Source organism: Staurois parvus, unplaced genomic scaffold, assembly GCF_062004578.1.
Source record: "Staurois parvus isolate SC_StPar_1 unplaced genomic scaffold, SC_StPar_1.0 ptg000047l, whole genome shotgun sequence".
Classification (NCBI taxonomy): Eukaryota; Metazoa; Chordata; class Amphibia; order Anura; family Ranidae; genus Staurois; species Staurois parvus.
In genome coordinates, this window is record NW_028317843.1 from 4,315,035 (window position 1) to 4,340,751 (window position 25,717).

At 42.0% G+C, this 25,717-nt stretch overlaps 1 protein-coding gene across 2 annotated transcripts in view; it reads left to right on the plus strand.

The window, feature by feature from the left end:
* Positions 1-25,717, plus strand: part of NUDCD1 (NudC domain containing 1) — a 188,342-nt gene that overhangs the window by 23,188 nt on the left and 139,437 nt on the right. For both annotated transcript variants that reach the window (XM_089664447.1, XM_089664446.1), the window contains exon 3: positions 23,554-23,736. In XM_089664447.1, coding sequence (XP_089520573.1) covers positions 23,554-23,736 — 183 coding nt within the window. The remainder of the gene's footprint in view (positions 1-23,553; positions 23,737-25,717) is intronic.

Here is a 25,717-nt window from a genome sequence, read left to right on the forward strand (position 1 = left end):
TGATCCTCCTCTTCTGGGGTCCCCCATGCTCTCTTGGCTCCTCTTCGCCGAGTGCCGCCAAAGCAAGCCACTTGCTGTGGGGGCACTCGTGCAGGCTCGATCCTGAATCGCACCGTGTGCCTCTTTTGACACACACCGTGCAGCGCAGCCCCGCCCCCCACTCTCAGCTCACAGGAATTGATTGACACCCATTGGCTCCCACTGCTGCTGAGCCTTTTTTGAGAAAGGGGAGAGAAGAGCAGCAGGTGTGCACACAATTGGATCGACATTGGGCTTAGATTGGTATTTCAGCTGAGCTGACATGGAAAGGTTTTTACCTTTAATGCGTAGAATGTATTAAGGTGGAAAACCTTTTACTTTTACAACCACTATAAATCAGCTGACAGGTTCACTTTTAGTACAAGTTGTCTTCTTCAAGCAAACCTTAAAGCGTAAAAACACTGTGTTCTTCAAATTGTTAACCCTTAAAATGTAACTAAACCCTGGACCCTGCATTCACTATATCTGATCTTCCAAAGTACACAGAACATGGGAATGCAAATATTTTAGTCAGTATAAACGTCTAAATACCTTTTCCTATCGGCAGAATATAGCAGTCTTGTGACTTCTATCAATATCTGGCTGAACATTGGTTAATCCTATAGGAGGAGTTTTCATTCTCCTCTGATTGCCTATGAGGCTGCATGACCCCTGACCCTCTGTCCGGACAGCACTGATTTGCCCTGTGCCAATCACATACACCCCCCCCAAAAAAAGCAAAAAAAATAGCTCTCTAACAATACACACCAAACAGATCATGTGTAGACTTGACACTGCTGCTCTGTACTATGGCAGATGGATTGGGGATTGTGAAAGAAGGAGAGGATCAGAGAAGACAGGATCAAACAGCCTTTTTACACAATACGGAGGATTAACCCCTTAGGTTCAACAGTGAGGATAAAAAACACACTTTACTGCATATACAGACTGATTACTTTTGTGGGTTTAGTAACACTTTAATGAAAAAGAGCTCTCTGATTTTGTTTGCATTGTATGAATGATGAAGATGGCTGCTTAATACAAGAATGGAGTAATAAAAGAGGGAAATGACATTACATTGAAGTGCTTTCAAATCAATGTGTTTTCTCCTTTTTCCATTTCTGCCCACTAACATTTTTCTATTTAGTGCTTGTGATAATACTTGAACTTAAACAGCAATGATGTAGTTCCCCTGTCCATTGTTTACTAGAGGGACACTTCCAAAATTCTGATGTTGGCATAGCAATGAAACTTTCTAGCCTGATTTGTAAGTGCTTTAAGCCTACCTTGAAGTTAATGGTGCATGTGCTGAAAGCAAGCTTGGGTATTTTTATTTTATTTTTTCTGTTCCTTTGATATTTAATGTTTTCAAAAGAGTATTACAATAGCATATAAAAAAGAGAGCGCAGTTGTAACAGAGCTTAAGTCATGTAAAGCCTAAACAAATGCTCTACATAGGGTGTGACAATAGTGTATGAGCATATTCTAGTATATACAGTCATTCATCATTCATTTCAACACTGCTTTGTGTAACCAGTCGGTGAGTAGAACTCAGGGAACATCTGAGACCAACACCCCCACCAGCCACACGATGGGTCAATATAAATTGCCTTATGACCATTCAACCAGAATCAAAGGGAAGAAAGAAAAGCATAAAGTTGCAAAGGGCAAAAAAAAAGGAAAAGAAAAGGAGGTGCATCCTATCTAGCCAATAGGATAATTTTCACTCAATTTCCATGGAGGAGCAACTGATGTACTAACACATAGCAATAGATGAAATTGACTAACAGATTTAAAGCCAGACTCCAGCTGACCGTATTTTAAGCAGGTACATTTCTTTCTTTTTTTTTTTTTTTTTTTACCTTTTGGGGATAAAGGTTTTACATAAATGAATAAAAGTTGTCAGTGTTATTTATTTATTTCTATTTATTTCAGGTACTTATATAGCGCCGTCAATTTACGCAGCTCTTTACATATATATATATAAATATAGTACATTCACAGCAGTCCCTAACCCTCAAGGGGTGTACAATCTAAGGTCCCTAACTCACATTCATACATACACATACTATGGACAATTTAGACAGGATCCAATGCACCTACCTGCATGTCTTTGGAGTGTGGAAGGAAACCGGAGTACCTGGAGGAAACCCACGCAGGCACAGGGAGAACATGCATACTCCAGGCAGGTGGTGCCGTGGCTGGGATTCGAACCAACGACCCTAGTACTGCCAGGCGGAAGTGCTAACCACTATGCCACTGTGCCGCACGCCTGCGTGTTGAACAGATTATCAACCCTCTAACTGCCACTGTTGCTGTACAGCTTCGTCTGTTAGACCCCTTTCAGACGGGCATTCCAATCAGATCCACCTGTCCGATGGACCTGATCAGAAGGTCCATTCATTCCTGTGGACAAGCAGGGGTAAACTGGCTTGTGTCTGTTTACACTCGCCTATCCCCAGGTCCAATCAGCCCCCCCCCCCAATAAAAAAAACAGTAAAGGACTCTGTCCTCTTCTGTTTAGGTGGAGCAGATCAGAGCTAGCTAGGTGTAAATGGACAGCAGAGTCGGTTTACTCCTAGAGCAGATTTGGCTCCTCTCATATCTGCTCTGCAGATACTCAGCAGCTGATGTGTCATCTGTCCACTCTGCTGCATCCGCATGAAATCCATTCACAAATCCTCTACTGATCGCAATAGAATCTGCCCCGTGTGAAAGGGCCTTATCGTTAGTTTAAAAATAACAGACTAAAGCTGGCCATATATTAGGGCAGCACAGTGGCTAAGTGGTTAGCACTTCCGCCTGGTAGTACTAAGATCATTGGTTCAAATCCCAACCACGCCACCACCTGCCTGGAGTTTTCATGTTCTCCCTGTGTCTGTGTGGGTTTCCTCCAGGTACTCTTGTTTCTTTCCACACTCCAATGACATGCTGGTAGGTTAATTGGCTCTTGTCTAAATTGGCCCTAATATGTATATGTATGAATGGGAATTGGGGACTGTAGATTGTATGCTCCTTGGGGGCAGGGACTGATATGAATGTACAATATATATGTAAAGCACTGCGTAAATTGATGACACTATATAAGTACCTGTAATAAATAAATTTTTTAAAATTGCGTGAATTTCATCTTGATCCTCGGGAGTCAACCCTAATCAGTAGGAGGATCTCCAAATGAAAATAAAGGAAAAAAGCCTAAAGAAAATGTAATGCATCCTCCACATCTAAAAATTGATAAGCTGCAATTTATTACATTTTTGTTTTTATGTTTAGTACGTTTTTGCTGCTATCCTTTTCCTCCGTTGACAGTGTTTTTATGCAATTTCAAATGTATTAAATCTTTTAAAATCAGCAGCTAGCACTAAACGAAAAGAATACCTGCTGATCCTGCTATGATGGTTCTTGTTCAGGCACTTTTTTTTTTATAAGGTGACATCCGTCTCTTGCGTTGCCATCCTGTCACCTAGGCCTCTGGTTGAGAATACAAGCGGCTGTGCTGACACATTTGGCGCAGGCACGGTCCAGTTTTGTCATTGTTGAAAGCTTGTCTACAGTAATGATGTGCAGCGGATGCAGAAGTGAGTGCACAGAAATTGACTGAAAGGGAGAGGAGGAGGTCATCAGCACTGAAGTAGGGGAAAAAAGAGTGAAAACATAAATTTTATGATACACAGGGCTTTGCCAAACTAAATGCAACCTGTATGCTAGACTTAGAACGCCACTCAAAGCCAGGAGTAACGGCCTTAAAATCCTTAGGTGAAGGGGAGCAGGCTGTCAAAAAGTCTATTTGAAGCAAAGTTTGCAGTAAATGAACAGCAAGCCAGTCTCCATCAATTGACTACACCCTATGATGCGTTTCAGCCTGCCCACCAGGTGTTAATCGTAGGGACGACTATTGGGCGAAACGCATCAGGGGTGGCCTATTGGTGGAGATTTGCAGGCTGAAGCCTATTTGATTTCCACACCACAGTGGCTGGCTGGGGGAATGGAGTCTTTTTTCATTTACTCTGCCAGACTAAATGTTGTCCAGTTGGTATTTAGATCTGCTTTAATGGGTAAGAGCCAATTTAACTATTACTTCCAGTAGTGGACTTTAGTAAGTACCTAGACCTGGAAAAGATGACTACTTGCTGCTGGGGCCCAAGGCACTGTACAATGAGTACCAAAGGGCTATATGCAACCCTTGGGCTGCAGAACTTGGAGTTACAAAATGACTTATTTTCCAGTTTATATACAATTGCCTGTCATGTTTTAAAAATAGGTTTACTTTTAAATTCTTTTAAATGCAGACGACCATAATAGCACATTGTTATGACCTGATCCATATGCTGGGTACTTTCTGCTTGGCTTTGTTCTTCCTCCCTACTGGAGTGGTGTTTGTGTTTTACATAAACTTTCTTTCTTCTAGAATACATCTTGCAATTGACAGCTTGAGTGGCTTCTGATCAGATGTTCATTTGCACTCTCTGCACATTAGTAAGGATTCATGGACAGCTTGTGCACTGGAACTGTAGTTTTCTTGGCTGTGTTTCCTCCTGAGTGTTGCTATTCATGTAAGAAATCACATTATGAAACAAGATGTTTGATGTGCAAGGCAGAGTGGATGACTAATAAGAACATGTAAACAAATGATAATTATTTGAATTAGTTTTTTTCTAGTCAATGTATATGTCCACTGTTGGATTTTCATTATACAGTTAGGTCCATATATATTTGGACATGGGCACAATTTTCAGACTTTTGTCTCTGTATGCCACCAGAATAAATTAAATAGAAACAATCCAAATGAATTTGAAGTTCAGACTTTCAGCTTTAACCACTTGACATCCTGGGCTATAGCTGAATGAAGGCTATAGCGTGGTTTTCCAGTTGTGGGAGGGCGTCATATGATGTCCTCCCAGAATGCGCCCTCCTGCACGCCCCCATGGACACAGCTGATCACGTGATGTGGTAAAAGGCCAATCACAGTGTCCTTTTATCATGTGATCAGCTGTGTCCAATGACACAGCATATCTCCGGGTAAATGCAGTTGCCAGTTGTCGGCTGCACTTTCCTCACGCTGTCACAGCGTGAGGAAAGTACTGCCAATAACTGTCAATTGCCAGAAAACAGATCGGCACTGATCATCAGGGCACTGATGATCACTGTCCTGATGATCAATGCCACCTATCAGTGCTGCCTATTAGTGCCGCCTGTCAGTGCCCATCATTGCTGCCTATCAATGCAGCCTCATCAATGCACATCAGTGAAGGAGAAAAATTACCGGTTTGCAAAATTTCATAATAGAAACAAAGAAACTTTTTTTTTTTCACATTTTTTGCGCTTTTTTTGTTTATAGCGCAAAAATTAAAACACCCAGTGGCAATTAAATACCACCAAAAGAAAGCTCTATTTGTGTGAAAAAAATGATACAAAGTTCATATGGGTACAGTGTTGCATGACCATGCAATTGTCATTCAAAGTGAGACCGCAATGGAAGCTAAAAATTGGTCTGGGCAGGAAGGGGGTATAAGTGCCCAGTAGGCAAGTGGTTAATTCAAGGGGTTGAACATAAATATCAAGTACAAATTTTAGGAACTGTAACCATTTTTATGCACAGTCCCTCCATTTTCAAGGGCTGAATGTACTTGGACAAATTAAGTTAATCATAAATAAATGTACATTTTCAATATTTTGTTGAGAATCCTTTACTGGCAATGAAGTCTGGAGCCCATGGACATTACCAAAGACTGGGTTTCCTCCTTTCTGATACTTTGCCAGGCTCTCACTGCAGCTGTCTTCAGTTGTTCTTTGTGGGTCTTTCTGCCTTTTAGTTTTGCCTTCACAAGTGAAATGCATGCTCAATTAGGTTGAAAGCAGGTGATTGACTTGGCCATTGCAGAATATTCCACTTCTTTTCCTTCAAAAGCTCCTGGGTTGCTTTTGCAGTGTGTTTTGGATCATTGTCCATCTGTACTGTGAAGCACCGTCCAATCAACTTTGCTGCATTTGGCTGAATCTGGGCTGACAGTATATCTCTAAACACTGCAGAATTCATCCGGCTGCTTCTGTCTTCTGTCACATCATTAATAAACACCAATGACCCAGTGCCACTGGAAGCCATGCATGCCCATGCCATCACACTGCCTCCACCATGTTTTACAGATGACGTTGTGCACTTTGGATCATGAGCTGTTCCAAGCCTTCTCCACACCTTTTTCTTCCTGTCATTTTGGTACCGATTAATCTTAGTTTCATCCATCCAAAGAATGCTTTTCCAGAATTGGCCTGGCTTCTTTAGATGTTTTTTGGCAAAGTCTAATCTGGCTTTTCTATTCTTTAGGCTTTTGAATGGTTTGCACCTTGTGGTGAACCCTCTGTATTTGCTCTCATGAAGTCTTCTCTTAATTTTAGACTTTGATAATGATATGTTCACCTCCTGGAGAGTGTCCATCACTTGTCTGGATGTTGTGAGTGGGTTTTTCTTTACCATAGAGAGGATCCTGCGATCATCCACCACTGTTGTCTTCCGTGGACATCCATGCCTTATTATGTTGCTGAGCTCACCACTGCTTTCTTCTTTCCTCAGAATGTACCAAACTGTTGAATTGGCCACTCCTAATGTTGCTGCTATCTCTCTGATGGATTTGTTTTTTTTTTTTGAAGCCTTACAATGACCTGTTTTTCACTTGCATGGACAGCTCCTTTGAACGCATAATGTAGGTTCACAGCAATAGATTCTGAATGCAAATACCACAGTTAGAATCAAATCCAGACCTTTTACCTGCTTAATTGATGAAGAAATAATGGCGTAGCCCACACCTGGCCATGAAAACCTCTTTGTTTCACTTGTCCAATTACTTTTGGTCCCTTGAAAAAGGGGGTTGGCTACTCTTAAGAGCTGTAATTCCTAAAGCCTTCCTCCAATTTGGATGTGCATCCCCTCAAATTAAACCTGAGAGTGTGCACTTTCAGCCCATATCCATTATATAACTATAGCTTGAATATGTTTTGGTAAATACCTGAAAAAAATACAATTTTGCCTGTGTCCAAATATATATTGACCTAACTGTATATCAAATAAAAACCCCAACTCCGCTTTTATTAAAAAGAGAACATTTTTCAGAATGAGTCTAATTTACAATTTCAACAAAGTTTCTTGTAAATGCTCTCTCTTGTAGAGTTCACATTAAGCTGTACACAATGCAGAATTAGGCTATTCTTGCTACAAGATTAAGGTCTGTGTATGGATTGTTCAAACCCTAATATCCAAACCCACATTTTCAAGCCTGGTAGGAATCTGTCACATGTATGGGTAGTACACGCTGTTTGAGTTTATCTCTCAACTACCACTTGCTTTTGAAATTCCTACTGTCATTTCTAAAGGTTTAGGTGGTCCCCTCTTTCCCAATCAAAGTACATTCCATTACATCAGTGCTTTGTGAGCCTTTCAGCATCAGGTATTGGTTTCGCCGATTTGTAAGGCTGTGTCCGTGTATGATTTCCTGTGTCCGTATATGATTAATAAATAAGATTTTTGTTTTATCTCTAAAATACTGCTCTGTTCTTAGTTTACTACTATTGTTGCTTGCTAAAAAAACTGGCCATGCTGAGAGGGGTTGCTGGGCTGCCCTTTCAGCTTTGCCAGTATCCAGTCCTGTGAAGGTAGCAGCATAACCCAGTGTTTCTAAATACTTTTCCTGTGTCCTTCAATGTACTCGAAATCCTAATATTCCATATCTGTAAAAAAGTCATGGCATCCTACAATGGAACTTTATTCTACAGATTGCATATATAAAGTGGTTACATTTCAAAAGCTGAAGCCATGTACAGCGGGAGTTTAGGATTGAGGATTGGCTCCACAAAGATACAGACATTGATCTAAACCAGTGGTCCCCAAAATATGGCCTGTTGGATGCTGTGATCTGGCCCTGTAAAAAGAAGGCATTGCAAATAGGGCTTTCTTATGGCTTGCCTGGGAGGCACTGTGCAGAATGGCAGTGGGTGCTAGAATGGAAAAATTTCCAGCACCCAGCATTACAATCGCCTGGCAATCATTTCAGTTATCCCTTACCTTTTGTGGTACCATTATAATCTTGGCCATGATGTCACAAAGAGTAGCGCCAGATGTGGCATCACGGTACCAGTTTATGTCAATGAGGATTGAGGTCGAGGGGTGATCTGTTATATCACTGACACCAATGCACTCAATGGGTAGTTTTTTATCGCTCCCATTGATGCATTGAAACAGATGTGTTTGACCCCTGATCTAAAGACAAAGGCAAATATTCCAATGCTGCACACGATGACAAATCTTTTATGATCTTAATAACATGTTATACCAGCCAGGTTAAAGTAATGTATGTAAACTCCCATCTTGTAAAACAACCCTTTCAATTTAAAATAGAAAAGAAAGGCAGCATATTTGTGTATACATATAAACAGCATTAACACCCCCCCCCCCTTTTTATCAGTGATCTCATACCCTCTGTTCTCAGCTTCATAAGGATCTTTGAGAGCTGGGGGAAGAGAAACGGCAGCACACTGGTCTTCCCAGCAAATGGCTGTGCAGAGGGGATCATGTCAGCAAAAGTCTGATCATTGAAGGAGAGCAGACTGAGCAGCACAGCTAGAAAATTGACCATGGTGTGCTCCCATGCCTAGTGTGGTCAGTTTTAAATAGGAAAGCAGAGGGACTGACTGGAACACCAGGAATCTCACACAAAGGAAGCACTACAAAGAAAACAGGATAGTTTTTCATACAAGTACATGGTACAGCAGACACACATCAGGAATATGACATGTTGGGTTTAAACTCTTTAATGTAAATACCTATTTTGTGTTAGCTGAACATCATAAAATGGTAATCCGCTTGAATCCCGGGGTCCCATGTTTGAAGGAAATGTTGGAACACATTTATGTGTCTAGTAGTTGCTTATCACAGCTAGACACGTTTTAGAAGGACTTTTAGTGTCTTTCACATTTTGATTGTTTCCATTTGATTTTAATTTTTTTATTTTTTGTATCCGCTTGTTAATGTTTGTCTGAACACTGTGCTCTTGATGTAACAGCTTGTGACTTTGTAAGCTACGGGGGTTGAAATACTCAGGATGTCATTGTTCTGCACTTAGATGTCCATCAGCTTATCTGCAGCCATCCAAAACGGCTACTGTGCCAACTTAGGGATGGAAAGCAGTAATGGTACATGAAAGCCTAAAGGCTCATTACTGCAACAGCAGAACAAGGTAGCACATATTGGGGCAGAAAAAAAAGTTTGATGGAGAAATTATGTAACTAACATAATCACATTCTGCTGCTTGAAATTTTATGGTTCTGTTTGCCTGCTTGTTGAGTTTTTATACACTTTACTTAAATACCAGCTGGAAAGGTGTCAGTGTGGTGCTGCATGTTGAATGGGAATTAGCATTTCTTTTGAAAAAATAAAATTGAAGTAACTTTAATAAAAGGATCGGCCAACCCTAAGTTAAAAAAATAAATATATATATACATACACAGCAGGTAAAACAAGTATTGAACACGTCACCATTTTTTTCAGTAAATATATTTCTAAAGGTGCTATTGACATGAAATTTTCACCACGTCGGTAACGACCCAAGCAATCCATACATACAAAGAAACCAAAACAAATAAGTTCAGAAATTAAGCTATGTGTAATAAAATGGAATGACACAGGGAAAAAGTATTGAACATGCTAACTGAAATTTATTTACCGTATTTTTCGCTCCATAAGACGCACCTGACCATAAGACGCACCTAGGTTTTAGAGGCGAAAAACAAGAAAAAAAATATTCTGAACCAATGGACTGCAGACACAGTACAGGGGATGACCAGAGACTGCGGACACAGTGCAGGAGATGACCAGAGACTGCGGACACAGTACAGGAGATGACCAGAGACTGCGGACACAGTACAAGAGATGACCAGAGACTGCGGACACAGTGCAGGAGATGACCAGAGACTGCGGACACAGTGCAGGAGATGACCAGAGACTGCGGACACAGTGCAGGAGATGACCAGAGACTGCGGACACAGTGCAGGAGATGACCAGAGACTGCGGACACAGTGCAGGAGGTGACCAGAGACTGCGGACACAGTGCAGGGAATGACCAGAGACTGCGGACATACTACAGGAGATGACCAGAGACTGCGGACACAGTACAGGAGATGACCAGAGACTGCGGACACAGTGCAGGGGATGACCAGAGACTGCGGACACAGTGCAGGGGATGACCAGAGACTGCGGACACAGTGCAGGGGATGACCAGAGACTGCGGACACAGTGCAGGAGATGACCAGAGACTGCGGACACAGTGCAGGAGGTGACCAGAGACTGCGGACACAGTGCAGGGGGTGACCAGAGACTGCGGACACAGTGCAGGGGGTGACCAGAGACTGCGGACACAGTGCAGGGGGTGACCAGAGACTGCGGACACAGTGCAGGGGGTGACCAGAGACTGCGGACACAGTGCAGGGGGTGACCAGAGACTGCGGACACAGTGCAGGGGGTGACCAGAGACTGCGGACACAGTGCAGGGGGTGACCAGAGACTGCGGACACAGTGCAGGGGATGACCAGAGACTGCGGACACAGTGCAGGGGATGACCAGAGACTGCTGACCTTTGGGGAGGGAGGGGGAGCGGGTACCTGAATTTGACAGGTACTCGCTCCCACTTCCGCGGAGTTGTCCTTCCCTCTTCTTCCCGGGCCGGCTTCTGTGACAGCCAGGTGCCCACTGCGCATGCGTGAGAAGCGCTGCGCTTTGTGAATGGCCCGGCGCCTTCTGGGACCTGTCATGTATCCCAGAAGACACCGGATCATTCACAAAGCGCAGCACATGCGCAGTGGGCACCCGGCTGTCACAGAAGCCAGCACGGGAAGACTGTGCAGCGCTGGAGCAAGGAACAGGTAAGGCCCTGCAGGAGACAACAGCTGAGCGGCCGGCCCGGTATTCTGACATGGTGGCCGCAAAAATACCGGACCGGCCGCTTTATATTCGCTCCATAAGACTCACTGACATTTTCCCCCCTTTTTTGGGGGGAAAAAAGTGCGTCTTATGGAGCAAAAAATACGGTAATACTTTGTACAAATCCTTTGTTGATAATGACAGTTTCAAGACATCTCCTATATGGAGAAACTAGTCACATGCATTGCTCAGGTGTGATTTTGGCCCATTCTTCCACACAGTCTTCAAATCTTGAAGGTTCCGTGGGCCTCTTCTGTGAACTCTGATCTTTAGTCCTTTCTATAGATTTTCTATTGGATTCAAGTCATATAATTGGCTGGGCCATTCTACCAGCTTTTTCTTTCTTTGAAACCAATCAAGACTTTCCTTGTCTTTGTGTTTAGAATGATTGTCTTGCTGAAATGTCCACCCTCATTTCATCTTCATCCTGGTAGATGGCAGCAGATTTTTATTAAGAATGTCTTAGTACATTTTTCCATTCATCCTTCCTTCAGTGATATGAAATTTTCTAGTAACGTATGTTGAAAAACAGCCGCACACTATGATGTTCCCTCCTCCAAACTTCACTGTTGGTATGGTGTTTTTGGGGTGATGTGCAGTGCCATTTGACCTCCAAACATGGGGTGCACTATGGCATCCAAAGAGTTCAATTTTGGTCTCATCTGACCAGATTATATTCTTCCAGTATTTCACAGGCTTGTCTAAATGTGTAACAAACTTTAAATGAGCTTCAACATGCTTTTTCTTCAGCAGTGGAGTCTTACGTGGTGAGCATGCATACAGGCCATGGCGGCTGAGTGCATTACTTATTGTTTTTCTTTAAAACGTTTGTACCTGCTAATTCCAGGTCTTTCTAAAGCTCTCCACAAGTGGTTCTTGACTCTTGGACAACTCTTTTGATAATTCTTTTCACTCCTCTGTCAAAAATCTTGTGAGGTGCACCTGGTCATGGCTGGTTTATGGTGGAATGATGTTCTTTTCACTTCTGGATTATGGCTCCAACGGTGCTCACTGGAACATTCAGAAGTTTATAAATCCTCCTGTAAGCAATGCAATCAGTATGTTTTGCAACAATAAGGTTGCAAAGGTCTTGAGAGAGCTCTTTGCTTTTTGTGTGACACCTTGGTAATGAGACACCTTTTTTATAGGCCATCAGTTGAGACTGAACCAGCTGATATTAATTTGCATTGACAAGGGGCTGGATTGCTTTCTAATTACTGATAAATTTCGGTGGGTGTCTTTGCTTTCCATGCCTTTTTACATCTCCCATACTTCATGTGTTCGATACTTTTCTTTCCCTGTATTATTCCATTTAATTTCACATAACTTAATTTCTGAGCTTATTTGTTTTGTTTTTTTTACTGACAAAAATGGTGACGTGTTCAATACTTTTTACCCGGGGTGTGTGTATGTGTATATATATATCTCACTGAAGTGAGTACCCCCCTCATATGTTTTTAAATATTTTATTATATCTTTTCATGTGACAACACTGAAGAAATTACACTTTGCTACAATGAAAAGTAATGGGTGTGCAGCTTGTATAACAGTGTAAATTTGCTGTCCCCCCTCAAAATAACTCAACACACAGCCATTAATGTCTAAACCGATGGCAACAAAATGAGTACACCCCTCATTGGGCCCAATTAGCCATTTTTCCTCCTCGGTGTCATGTGAATCGATAGTGTTACAAAGTCTCAGGTGTGAATGGGGAGCAGGTGTGTTAAATTTGGTGTTATCGCTCTCACTCTCTCATACTGGTCACTGGAAGTTCAACATGGCACCTCATGGCAAGTAACTCTCTGCGGATCAGAAAAAAATAATTGTTTCTCTATATAAAGATGGCCTAGGCTATAGGAAGATTGCCAAGACCCTGAAACTGAGTTGCAGCACGGTGGCCATACAGCAGTTTAACAGGACAGGTTTCACTCAGAACAGGCCTCGCCATGGTTGACCAAAGCAGTTGAGTGCACGTGCTCAGCATCATATCATGAGGTTGTCTTTGGGAAATAGACGTATGGGTGCTGCCAGCATTGCTGCAGAGGTTGAAGGCGTGGGGGGTCAGCCTGTCAGTGCTCAGACCATATACCACACACTGCATTAAATTGGTCTACATGGCTGTCATCCCAGAAGGAAGCCTCTTCTAAAGATGATGCACAAGAAAAGCCTGCAAACAGTTTTGCTGAAGACAAGCAGACTAAGAACATGGATTACTGGAACCATGTCCTGTGGTCTGATGAGACCAAGATAAACCGATTTGGTTCAGATGGTGCCAAGTGTGTGTGGTGGCAACCAGGTGAGGAGTACAAAGACAAATGTGTCTTGCCTACAGTCAAGCATGGTGATGGGAGTGTCATGGTCTGGGGCTGCATGAGTACTGCCGGCACTGGGGAGTTAGTTCATTGAGGGAACCATGAATGCCAACATGTACTGTGACATACTGAAACAGAGCATGATCCCCCTCCCTTCGGAGACTGGGCCGCAGGGCAGTATTCCAACATAACGGCCCCAAACATACCTCCAAGACGACCCCTGCCTTTCTAAAGAAGCTGAGGATAAAGGTGATGGACTGGCCAATCGTGTCTCCAGACCTAAAACCGATTGAGCATCTGTGGGGCATCCTCAAACAGAAGGTGGAGGAGCGCAAGGTCTATAACATCCATCAGCTCTGTGATGTCGTCATGGAGGAGTGGAAGAGGACTCTAGTGGCAACCTGTGAAGCTCTGGTGAACTCCATGCCCAAGATGGTTAAGGAAGTGCTGGAAAATACTGACACTTTGGGCCCAATTTGGACATTTTCACTTAAGGGTGTACTCACTTTTGTTGTCAGCGGTTTAGACATTAATGGCTGTGTATTGAGTTATTTTGAGGGGACAGCAAATTTACACTGTTATACAAGCTGTACACTCACTACTTCCCTGCAGCCTATAAATGTTTAAAAGTAAAAGTCTTTAAAAAAGTCTTTTTCCCAGTAAATGATTTACCTTTTTGTTTGCCAGAAAATCCTCCTCTCTGGTCGTCTTCCAGTATGTTGATTGAGTATTAAAGTATTTAAACCTGAACACTTAGTCCTCATGCACACAGACCGTTTGGGGAATAATAATCTCTATACTGTGAAATCCTAGCATTTTCCTTGCACTGGGATCCGCATGTGGTATGTACAGCCAGCTCTTAAAAGGAATGGCTGTACGTGCTTGTACTTGCATATACAGTGTGGCAGTGCTTTGGTGCATCATCGTAAACTCAAACGCTAAGCTCTGCTCACACTACTGCGATCTGAAAGTCGTGCGATTTTTGCCAGGCAACTTCTCCGGGACTTAATGTGACTTGAGTACAACTTTAATGTAACTTGATGCGGGACATTCATGCCAAGTGACTTTTCCTGGGTAATCTTCCTGTAATATTGGATCCAAATCACATCAATATAAATGATTTCATTAAAGTCTATGGGCACACGTCGCATGGAATTAGTACAGGAACCTTTTCTAAAGTCAGAGCGATTTCAGTAGTGCTCATTAAGAAAGCTTTCATTCACTAACCTGGGATTTCACAACATGAGTCTCGGGGGTCTCACAAGTTGCATCCGAAGTCACGACAGTGTGAACTGACCCTTAGGCCTCATGCACGCACACCGTTTGGGGCATAATAGTCTCCGTACCAGGAAATCCTGGTGTTTTTTTCTTGCCCTGAGACCTGCAGGTGGCGTGCGCAGCCGGCTTTAGAAAGGATTAGCTGCCCACCCTTGTACTCGCATGATCAGTATGCCAGTGCTTTGGTGCATCATTGTAAACAACCTAGTTTCAGGGTGGTTCCTTTCTCTTGTAGCATCCTCTGGAACCACCCTTGCATGCAGAGCCTAGTGTCTCCCTACACTGTGCGCATCAATAGGAACACACAGCCCTGCAGCCTAGGTTGGCAAGGCACTCACCTGCTCCCCCCCCCCTTCTCTAAGCTAACAGACTGGAGACTGCACTGTCCACTGTAATCTTTATTGTGAAGACTGGAAGTTCAGGGAAGCAGCATCGAGAAAGCAGAAGTCGGCAGCATTGAAAGTTGTAAAATGTAAGTGCTAAGCTAAGCATTTCAACAAAAAATTTACTAGGGAATTTTGCTTTATTGTTCTGAAGTTGTAGACTGATGTGTGAGGCACATCCCAAAAGACAGGGAACTCAGGACCCAGGTAACAAAGTAAAACCTAATGTGACCTCACAGCAAATCCTCCCCAGTCACACAGGAGCATTGCCTACCTGCTGGAAATGGATCTGTAACCAACCCTGGACAGGTTCTGCAGCTCGCGATATAAAGAATATGAAATGTGTTCTGACATCTTTTTGATGGTCGGAGTTCTTTCTTTTAGAAAGCAGAAGCCAAAGGAACACTATACATGGTATAGTATTGTCAGTGCCCTCTGGTGAGAAATCCAGGAATCCAGCCAATAAAAGCTGCTGCTTGAGAAAATCCTTCAGAGGAAGAAAAGAAGAAAATTTTGAACTTTTTTTGCTATGGATTTGACATTTGTAAAGTATATGCTAAATGTTTACAGTCCTCGGATCTCGCCCCTTTAGGGTTTTGGTAAACCTAAATAATCTATAGGAAACCTTTAATTCATGATGGCTTTCCTTCCAGATCCCTCCAAACCGACATCCATTTTTATTTCACATTAAATAAGATTTCATTCTTGTGACATGTTTAAACTTTTCATGCTTCATTAGCCTCGCATTATTGCAGCATGCTTGTTTAATTTCTCTACAGAGTGAGGGAACTATAAAGGATGCTGCTGGCTGACCAGTCGATTAAAAGAGAAGTGTGGCCAAATCTATTTTGGTTCTATTTATCCTATGGATCACAGGAGAACAGTTAGTTCTGCACTCCCATAATCTGTTTTCAGCTGACAGCAGGTTAACCACTTGCCCACCGGCACTTTCACCCCCCCCCACCCCCCTCCCTGCCCAGGCCAATTTTCAGCTTTCAGCGCTGTTGCACTTTGAATGAAAAATGCGCGGTCATGCAACACTATCCACAGCTTAGTAAATGAGGTAATGCTTCACTTTGCAAAGAAATACCCAGTCATGTTAAAAAAAAAAAAAAAAAAAAAGCATTTTTGCTTGCACATGATTGTATAATGGAAGTAGGCAGAGCTTCTGCTCATTTACTAAGCTCTGGAGCAACTGCATTTGCAGAGTACAACTGCACTTTGTAAACTGCTCAGTCTATTTGCCTTTAGTAAATCAACCCCTCAGTGTGGCTAACAGTCAAACTCCACAACTGCTGGGACACCTGGGTTATCATTAAGGAGTTGAACTGGACATACCCCCTACATGGGAAAAAACTTGCTGCACAGTGCATGTAAGGTGTACATGAATACCCAGAACTGACGTTTGAAGTTTGATCTGGGTGCACATGGTATAACACCATGATATAAGCTACTTAAGAATGCCAGGTGGAAGAGTGACAAGAAAGCTGTATTTTGAACTGAATTGAGTTTTTTGTGATCTTTCTTGGTTAAAAAAAAAAAAAAATCTGATCTACATGATACAATTTTTTGTACTTTTTCCACATTAAAGCAGAACTCCACCCAAAAGGGGAAGTTCCGCTTTACGGACTGGTCCCCCGCTCCCCGTTTAAGGATTTGCACCTTTTGAGGAGCAGGTACCCAAAATGGACAGGTACCCGTTCCCACTTCCGCTGCGATCACCTAGGTGATTGGAAACCGAAGCTGTCATACCCCCCCCCCCCCCCCCCCGTTTTTGTAGCTGCTGACTTTTATTTTGCTTTCATTTTCACTGGAACTCCGCTTTAACTTTAACTGACAGACTGTTAGTAAGATCTTAAAGTGGTTGTAAACCCTTCCATATACCTAGTGAAGTGACTGGCCTTAGGTGATACACAGAGATGAAACAAATCTTCCTACTTAAGTTGTACCTGTTTATCTGCAGTGTCTGAATTTTAAAGCTTGTCTGAGAGTTCAGAAAAAACAGGACAGAGAGCTGAAGTTACTCTGCAGAGTTCAGTAAGGAGAGCTGAGAGCTGATTGGAGGGAAGAGACACACCCCCTCCACACAGCACACAGGAACAGAGCTAGGACTGTCATTCTCCTGGAGGTCCCTCCGCTGTCACCATTTTTCTCTTGGTGTCAGGGAAAACTTGTCAGAAATGACTCATGCCAATACAGAAGAAATAAGTAGCAGACAGAAACAACACTTAGTGCTCTAAACTGAGACAAGTACACTCTATAGAGGGATATTCTTTGTTCATATTTAATGTCTGAGGTTTACAAGCACTTTAATATTAAATACTCATGAGTTTAGTTTAAAACCGAAGATGTCAATGCACTAGATGCAGCGGGCATGTATGGAGTCAGGGTCATTCATGGTCATAAGCCTGCTATTACATCACATAATATTGTACCTGACCAGTAATGGATTTGTCACTGTAAATCTAAACTCGGCTGCTATTAAGTCTAAAGCAAGGCATACATTAAACAATTTTCTTTCCTTCCACAACGGGTGTAGAAGGAAAGAAAATTGGCTCAATTCACCTATCAACAAATTCAGTGTTCATGGGGAAATCCTTCCCGAAATGCTATTGTGTTCTGCCAGTGGGGAGCCTTCCTTGCTGGCAGAACACAATGATCACTGCTTGTGGCCATAACCATCGGCAGTGATTGCATGAAAAAAATCTGACAATCTGCTTGTAATGAAGGCAATGTATGGATCCCCTTCAGTAAGATCGAATCTCTGCTGGTCCCTGCTGGACGTGCCAAGATGCAGTCCATCTATGGCCGGCTTTAGACCTCATGCGCGGTTTGCACAGTATTCAGCCCTGCTGCCATAACCGGCTGGAATATTTGGCAGCTAGATGCAGTACTTGCATGTAGGGCCGTATTTGATAACAAATATATGTATGGAAGGGCAACTAAATGAATGTGGGGCATGGAAGATCCTTACTATGGGGAGAGGTTGATTGATCTTTCTTCGTAGCTTTGCTAGGAGAATAGTTTTAATGGATGTCTACAAAAAATGTTTTTAGTGCAAGGGTGAAAATGTGTACAATAAAAATTATATAACTTGAACTCCACGGATATGTCTTTTGTGTGTCTTTTTTCTTTCGCAATACTATTGTTTTTGTTTATTAATTTGTTTTATTGTTCTTAAAGTTTGACTTTAAGGCTAGGACATTTTCCCATTTTCATGTATTTTTAACTTACTTTTCAAATTAGTTTGATACATGTTCTGCACATGCACTGATATGCATTCTTAAAGCGTTTTCATGCGTTTGTAAAAAAAAAAAAAAAAAAAAAAAAAAAAATATATATATATATATTGCCAGGTGCTAAAAATGCATGCCAAATGTATCATGCATGCACGATCATTAACTTCTATGGACATCAAAACTCTACTAAGTTGACAAAAGCAGAATGGACCGGAGAAATTTCAAAAATGTGTTGCAGTGGACAGATGTGAACACACTCTATCTATAGCTTTGCGTTAGATGACTTGCTTTAGCATATTCTGATGTGCACATTTATAAATGCGTTAGTGTGGCCAAAGTTATGTCAGGCAGGGGAAGAAAGGAGATGGTGGTTTCCTTTTTTATAAAGAGATTTACAAATATGTGGAAATCCTGGTAATGAACTGTATTCAATAATACATTGAATTGCAGTTTTTTTATTAATAAATGCAAGCGTGAATAATTTTTTGACTTTGTATCAGCCTTTTGAAATGTCCTGTACTGCAGCACTTAGAATGGGAGAGAGAGAAGCAGCTCGAGTCAGTTAGGTTTGCTGACAGGTGGAGTGAGCAGAGATGAGCTCCTCATGAGCTTCTCCTTTCACCATCCAATCACAAGCTGGGGTTGAGAGGAGACCTGTAAGCAGGCCATACATTAACCAATTTTCTTTCTTTCAGCCGTAGGAAGAGAGAAAGAAACAGAAAATTGTTTGATTTGCCCTTCAACACATTCAGTGCTAATGGGGGAATCTTTTCCGTAGAGCTACAGTATTGTGTTCTTACAGTGGGAAGTTTCCCAGCATTCAGAATACAATCCAATCATCGCAGCTTGTGGCCATAACCACTGGCAGTAATCTAGCGGAAAAAAAAACCTGACAGGCTGGTGATACTGAAGTCTTACCTACTTCAGTACCACCAGCCTGTCCATGTGTGGATCATATTTGTCCGGTTCCTGCTGAACTGGCAAAATTTTGAACTGTCTATGGCCAGCTTAAAGTGTTACTAATCCCCGGTCCCTGCATTCACTATATTTGGTCTCCCACAGTACATAGAACATGGAAATGCAATTATTTTAGTAAATGTAAACTGCTAAATACCTTTTTTCATCAGCAGTTGGAGCAGTCTTGTGACTTCTATCAGTGTCCAGCAGAGCACTGGTTACAGCTTGTAGGAGGAGTTTTCATTCTCCTGTAGGAGGATGCAGATATTTGACCTCTGTCTGGACAGTGCTGATTGGCCTTGTGCTGATCACATGCAATCTCTCAAGAAAAAGAAAAACTCTAGCAATACACACCAAACTGAGTATGTGCAGAGTGTCCCCAAGCCTCTGTTCTATCAAATATTTAGGAGACACTGAAAGAATGGGAGGATCAAACATCCTTTTTACACAATGTGGTGGATTAACCCCTTAGGTTCCACAGTGAGTATAACAAGCATGCTGTTCTGCATATACAGACTGATTTTACTGTTGTGGGTTTAGTAACACTTTAAGTGAACTTGTAGAAGAGAAAGATCAGGTCTCCTCCCCTGCCAAGCAGGACTGTGCAATGTTTCAGGGCTGTGCAAATCTCAGGACTGAATGGGTAGAAAATGCAAATCCTTTGGCATATAAAAGAGCTCTTGTACATTTATTTCATCTGTGTTTTTAACTGTTTGCCTGGAGTTCAGCTTTACGCTATGGGAATACAAAAATAAGGAAGAGCTACTTATGTTATTTTTAAATGAAACAATATAATTTTTTAATAATAGATTCTTCAAGTAATAGATTCTGCAAAATCATTTATAGAGCAGATATGAATAAATGTTAGGGTTTCTATGGTGCACGGTTTCAGAATCATTTATAGAGCAGATATGATTAAATGTTGGGGTTTCTATGGTGCACGGTTTCAGAAGAATCTACAACGATCATATTTTTCTTAAGACAAAGGAAAAAGTTTGAGTTTTTGCATTTTTAGGTAAAAAAAGAAAACCAAAAAAGAAATACTACATTTCCAGCTTGAAATGCCCTAAAACTGTCTATTCATATTTCAAGGATGACAGACTGACAGAAGAGGTTAGAGTCAGCCGCTGGTGACAGTCGCTGTTTGTGCATGTCTCTGGAAAATTAACTTGTATGGAACTTCTAACTATACATTATGTAATGATCTGTCGATGATCCCTGTGCAATGACTTATTGATTCACTGCTGTCTTAAGGCAGGCTTATGTCTTGTGTAACCGACAGTGGCTCAACCAAATCCAAGAGCAAAAATTGATATGTTGCAGCTTGCTATATCTTAGATGTGGTGGATGCAATTTGTTTTCTTTTTTTTCAGGAATGTTTTCTGCAAGGAGAGAAAAATACCCGTCCATCCTGCCAGAAACCCAGTGCCCGTGTACTGTAACATCCCATGCAGCGAACTGAAGTCTCAAACAGTCCTTCCCAATTCTCATATGTAGACTACAGAACATCTCCCCCATGTAATGGAGATGAGAAGGGGACATGTTATCCTAACACACTTCCTGTCTATTCCTTCATAGAAACAATGCCTGTGCGTAAACGCCGTTCCAGGACATGAAGTGTGTTACACGATTACCAGGCGATGGTAAAGAGCAAAAAGCCAAAAAAAAAAGAAAAGAAAAGAAAAATGAATGTATCTGTTACATATAAGGACTGGACTCAAGCTTTGGTTTCAGTCATTTACAATGGACTGAATTCATCTCACCTCCTTTTCATGTTTCCAGGACATTAAGTGTGGAAACATCTTCCCAATAAGGCCAAGGCAGCGAAAAACAATGAAAACACAACCGGGGTTGTAACCATTCCCTATTCTGGGCCTTTGCTGCCACATTTAAGCATATGGACAGAACTTTAGTCTTTGTGCCATGTGGGTGCCCTTCCTCAAAAGTAATATAGAGTGAATAAATAAAGTATTTAGACCCCCTTAATTTTATTTCAATTTTATGTTGCAGCCTGATACAGTTGTTTTAAATTCATTTTTTTCCTTATAAATCTACACTCGTTACTCCATAATGACAAGGTGAAAACAGAATTCTAGAAATGTCTGTGAATTGATTATAAAGAAATAAACTGTATTTTCACGTGTACTTGGGTATTCAGACACTTTTTGCTCAGTATTTTTTTGAAGCACCTTTGGCAGCAATTACAGCCTCGTGTCTTTTTGGGTATGACGCGACAAGCTTTGCACACTTGGATTGGCGAATTTTCTGCCATTCTTTGAAAATCTTCTCAAGCTCAGTCAGGTTGGTTGGAGCCCGTAGGTGGACAGCCATTTTCAGGTCTCTCCACAGATGTTCAATAGGATTATGGCTGGGCCACTCTAGGACATTCAGAGTTGTCCCTAAGCTACTTTTTCGTTGTGTTGGCTGTGTACTTAGGATAACTGTCATGTTGGAAGGTGAACCTTCGGCCCTGTCTGAGGTCCTGAGCACTGTGAAACAGGTTTTCATTGAGGATATCTCTGTACTCCATTCAGCTTTCCCTCAACCCTGACCAGTCTCCCAGTCCCTACTGCTGAAAAACACCTACACAGTGTGATGCTGTCATCACCATGCTTCACCTTTGGGATGGTATTGGGCAGGTGATGAGCAGTGTCTGGTTTTCTCCAGACAAAACGTTTGGAATTGAGGCCAAACAGTGCAATCTTGGTTTCATGAGACCGAGGAATCTTGTTCCTCAGTCTGAGAGTCGTTCGGGTGCTTTTGCCAAACTCCATGCAGTCTTCCATCTAGTCACTCTGTCACAAAGCCCAGATCGCTGTAGGGCTGCAGTGATGGTTGTCCTTCTGGAACTTTGTCCTGTGCTATCTCCACACAGGATCTCTGGAGTGACCATCAGGTTCTTGGTCACCTCTCTTACTAGGGCCTTTCCCCCCTGGTTGCCTAGTTTGGCGAAGCAACCAGCTCTGGTTGTGCCAAACTTCTTCCATTTGAGAATTTTATAGAGGCCATGGTGCTCTTGGGAATCTTCAGTGAAGCAGAAATTTTTCTGTAGCTTTCCCCAGATCTGTGCCTTGCAGTAATCCTGTCTCTGAACTCTGCAGGCAGTTCCTCTGACCTCATAGCTTTTGCTTTGATACTGTATGCATTGTCAGCGGTGAGGCCTTTTATAGAGAGGTGTGTGCTTTTACAAATCATGTCCCATCAATTTAATTTACCACAGGTGGACTCCAATTAAGGTGTAAAAGCATTTCAGCAACAATCAAGGGAAATGGGAGGCACCTGAGCTAAATTCCAAGAGTTGTTGCAATGGGTCTTGATACTTATGCCTACTTATACTTATGTGATATTTCATTTTTTCATACATTTGCAAACATTTCTAAAATTCAGTTTTTTCCCTTTGTCATTATGGGGTACTGAGTTATTGGGAAGAAAAAATTAATTTAAACAACTGTAGTATCGGGCTGCATTATAACGACAATGAAAAAAGAGGGTCTAAATACTTTATGAAATCGCTGTATATGTAATTCTTCCTGTAGACAACTTTGGCGGAAAATCAGGTACCTTTATTATGAATATAAGAATGTGAAAACAGCTCTGGCTAAAAATAATAAAATATTGCTATTCCTCCACTAAACATGTGAAAAGATACATTTAATTTGATGCAATCATCACTGAATAAATTAATTAAATGTCCACATTAAATCCATCCCCAAATATATGCAAATATGTGTAACAAATCTGTGCACACCAATAAATTAATTAAATACACGCAATTAATGATGAATAAAAATGTGCAATCAAATACTGTATATCCCATACATCTGTAAGAAAACCATAAATGAATAATTCATCCAAATTCAATGCAAGAAATTAAATTAAGTGTCCAATGCAATAAAGTGTCTTGCATACAAGTGTCAGAAAAATAATTCTACAATTGCCGCTGCTGTCCAGTACCCCAAAATCGTCTTGCTGCAAGGAAACAACTTCACCAGTCACAATAGCTGACTGACCAGAGATGGAGACCCTCTCATCTATGGGTCAGATATCGCTCAGTTCATTTACTGGAAAAGTATCCCTTCCAAGAGCAGTTTTCAGCACAGTTCCACACTCACCGCATCTACGGTAAATGGAAACCAGAAAGGACAATCCTCATTGCACAAAACCATTTATTTAAAAAATGTTAGTGGCTAGGCTTGTAAATTTAGTTTGCCTGCAGAATTTTAGGCTCACAATATGGTGTTCCCAGAATAGTAGATTAGAGGGAAATGGAGCTGTGCAAAAATGTAGTGGCCTTGAGCCATGCTGTGAGAAGAAACACAATTAATGTGTAGTCTGTCTCTTCTGTATGTACTCTCTGCTAAATTTGTAACAGAAGTTAATCCTAATGATTATTTATTTTTCAGGATTCAGCTTTGGGAAAACCTATAGAAGTTTTCAGATTCCCAAGTGACCTGAGTGCCTATGACAGGCGTCTGTGCTCCTCCATGCACTTCACATCAACCAATTGGGTAACCTTATCTGACGGGACAGGCACCCTCTATCTAGTTCACATTGCAAAGGCTGACCATCCCTCTGGAAAATGGGAAGTAAGTATTCAGCTTTATATACCCCATTCATCTGCATGAGTTTAGGAAGTACAAATTGCCTTTGTGTGTATTTCATGTGACAGGATAAAGGCAAGGCCATTATTAACTGTATATTGTGTGTAGCTTTTCAATCTGATATGAAGTATTATGAGTCCAGCTTACATTTGTGGTACTCTGAAGATAGCAGCTTGTATACTTACCTGCCTGGTGGCTTGTTTGCTGAAACTTTTCTTTGTAGCAGAACTACAGGCACTGATCCTATTTGTGCTGGTCAAATAGGTGTCCCTGCTGGCTGCTGTGGTTCCTCTTGCTGGCCCCTAATCACTATAGGGCACAGTAATGATGCATGGGTTGGCAGGAAAAACCACAGCAGCCAGCAAGGGACTTGCTGTTCCAAAAACCTAAAAGTATGTATTGGATTGGTGACAGCTCTGCTACAAAGCCAAGCATCAGCAAATACGCCATTGGACAAGTAAGTATAATGTTGACCGTGGTCCAGTCCGGTCCCTAAAGACCCCGTAGGGAGGTATACCCACAAGGAGGGCGAAGAATGTCCAGCATGCCCCAGGGCAGCTGCTGTTTCAATCCCAGACCTCCATTGGTGAGTACCTCCATGGCTTGTTTTTGTGCCTCAGGAGCTGACAGGTGTTTTCTTTTTTTTTTTGCTCTGGAGGTTCATGAATGGAGCTGCAATACTTTAAATGTGTATTGCAGGCACTCTATGGGGGCATGGCAACATCTAATTTATTCTGTCATGCGAGTCCCATCTGTGCTATGATGCTTTGATTTTGGTGCAAACTTTTTACGGGGCATGTTACACAAACATATTGCCCCCCACTTGCAGATGTCGTGTCACTTTCTGCTGCAAGTTTCCCCTATGTGTTCCCAACCATTTTGGTGGAGTGGAACATGAAGGTGCAATCATTGGTCTGTCAGCACCAGGCTTGCCCTGGAGTAGGGCATTGGATATGGAAAAATCTATTCTGCTGAGTTTCTTGCTTGGTGCTCTTGATGAATGTCAGAACACAGTCTGGTGTGCAGTCCTGGGTACTTTCTTAATACAGAGGACTTGGTCACCAGAGAACGTTTGTCTCATGATTAACATTCTATGTTCAATGTGAGAGTTTTCTCCTGTGAGGTCAAGCGACATTGATATTGTTGGATTATACCACTGTATTGGCTTGCGCTGGTTATCAGGAAATAATCTGATGATTGCATATAACAGGGATATGAGTTTTACGTCTGTCCTGGGTGGGAGAATTCCTGCTCCACCCCTGACCATTGTGCCCATTGTGGAGTGGGCGTTTGGCAGGCAGACTTTACAGTTATCAATGTCTGGACTCTTGAGAATAGTCCACCATCTGAGGTGTTTAGTATCTTTGTTGCAGGTAGGGTATGATTGATATAGCCCTCCTAGACTCCTGGCTCAGCCATGAACTGTGCTGGATTGTCTCAGGATCAGGACCTGATTTCACATAGTCTACCTTCCTGGGATGTGCTTCGTAGGATGTATCTGCTTTCCCAGTCTGGTCTGGAAGAGCTTCAGGCCTTGAAGACCATCCAGGGTCAAAATTTATTAGTATGAGTTCTTTTAGCGAGCTGTTTGCCCCTCACTTTCTTGTGGGAGTTTTTGTACAGGGTGTTGCTTGCAATGGTCTTCCTGTATTTAGCCAGTGATTCTGTGAGGTCTCAACCTGGTTTTCTGTGTTTATTTGTACCAATTTTTTACAGGGATTATTCCTTGAGCAGTTATGTGGGCCTGTTAGCCCTGGTTTGCTGTATTTCCCATCACCCAGTTGGACTGCTTTGGGTACATCCCATGGTTAAGACTAGGATCCTGTGTCTTGTGCTGTGTGATTTACAAAATTGGGCTTTTTTGGCTTACCTGTAAAATCTTTTTCTTGGATCACAGTACAAGAAACCGGTACCTCACCACTGTTCCTTGTGATCTCCTTATTGCTTGCTACAAAGGCTAGCTGGG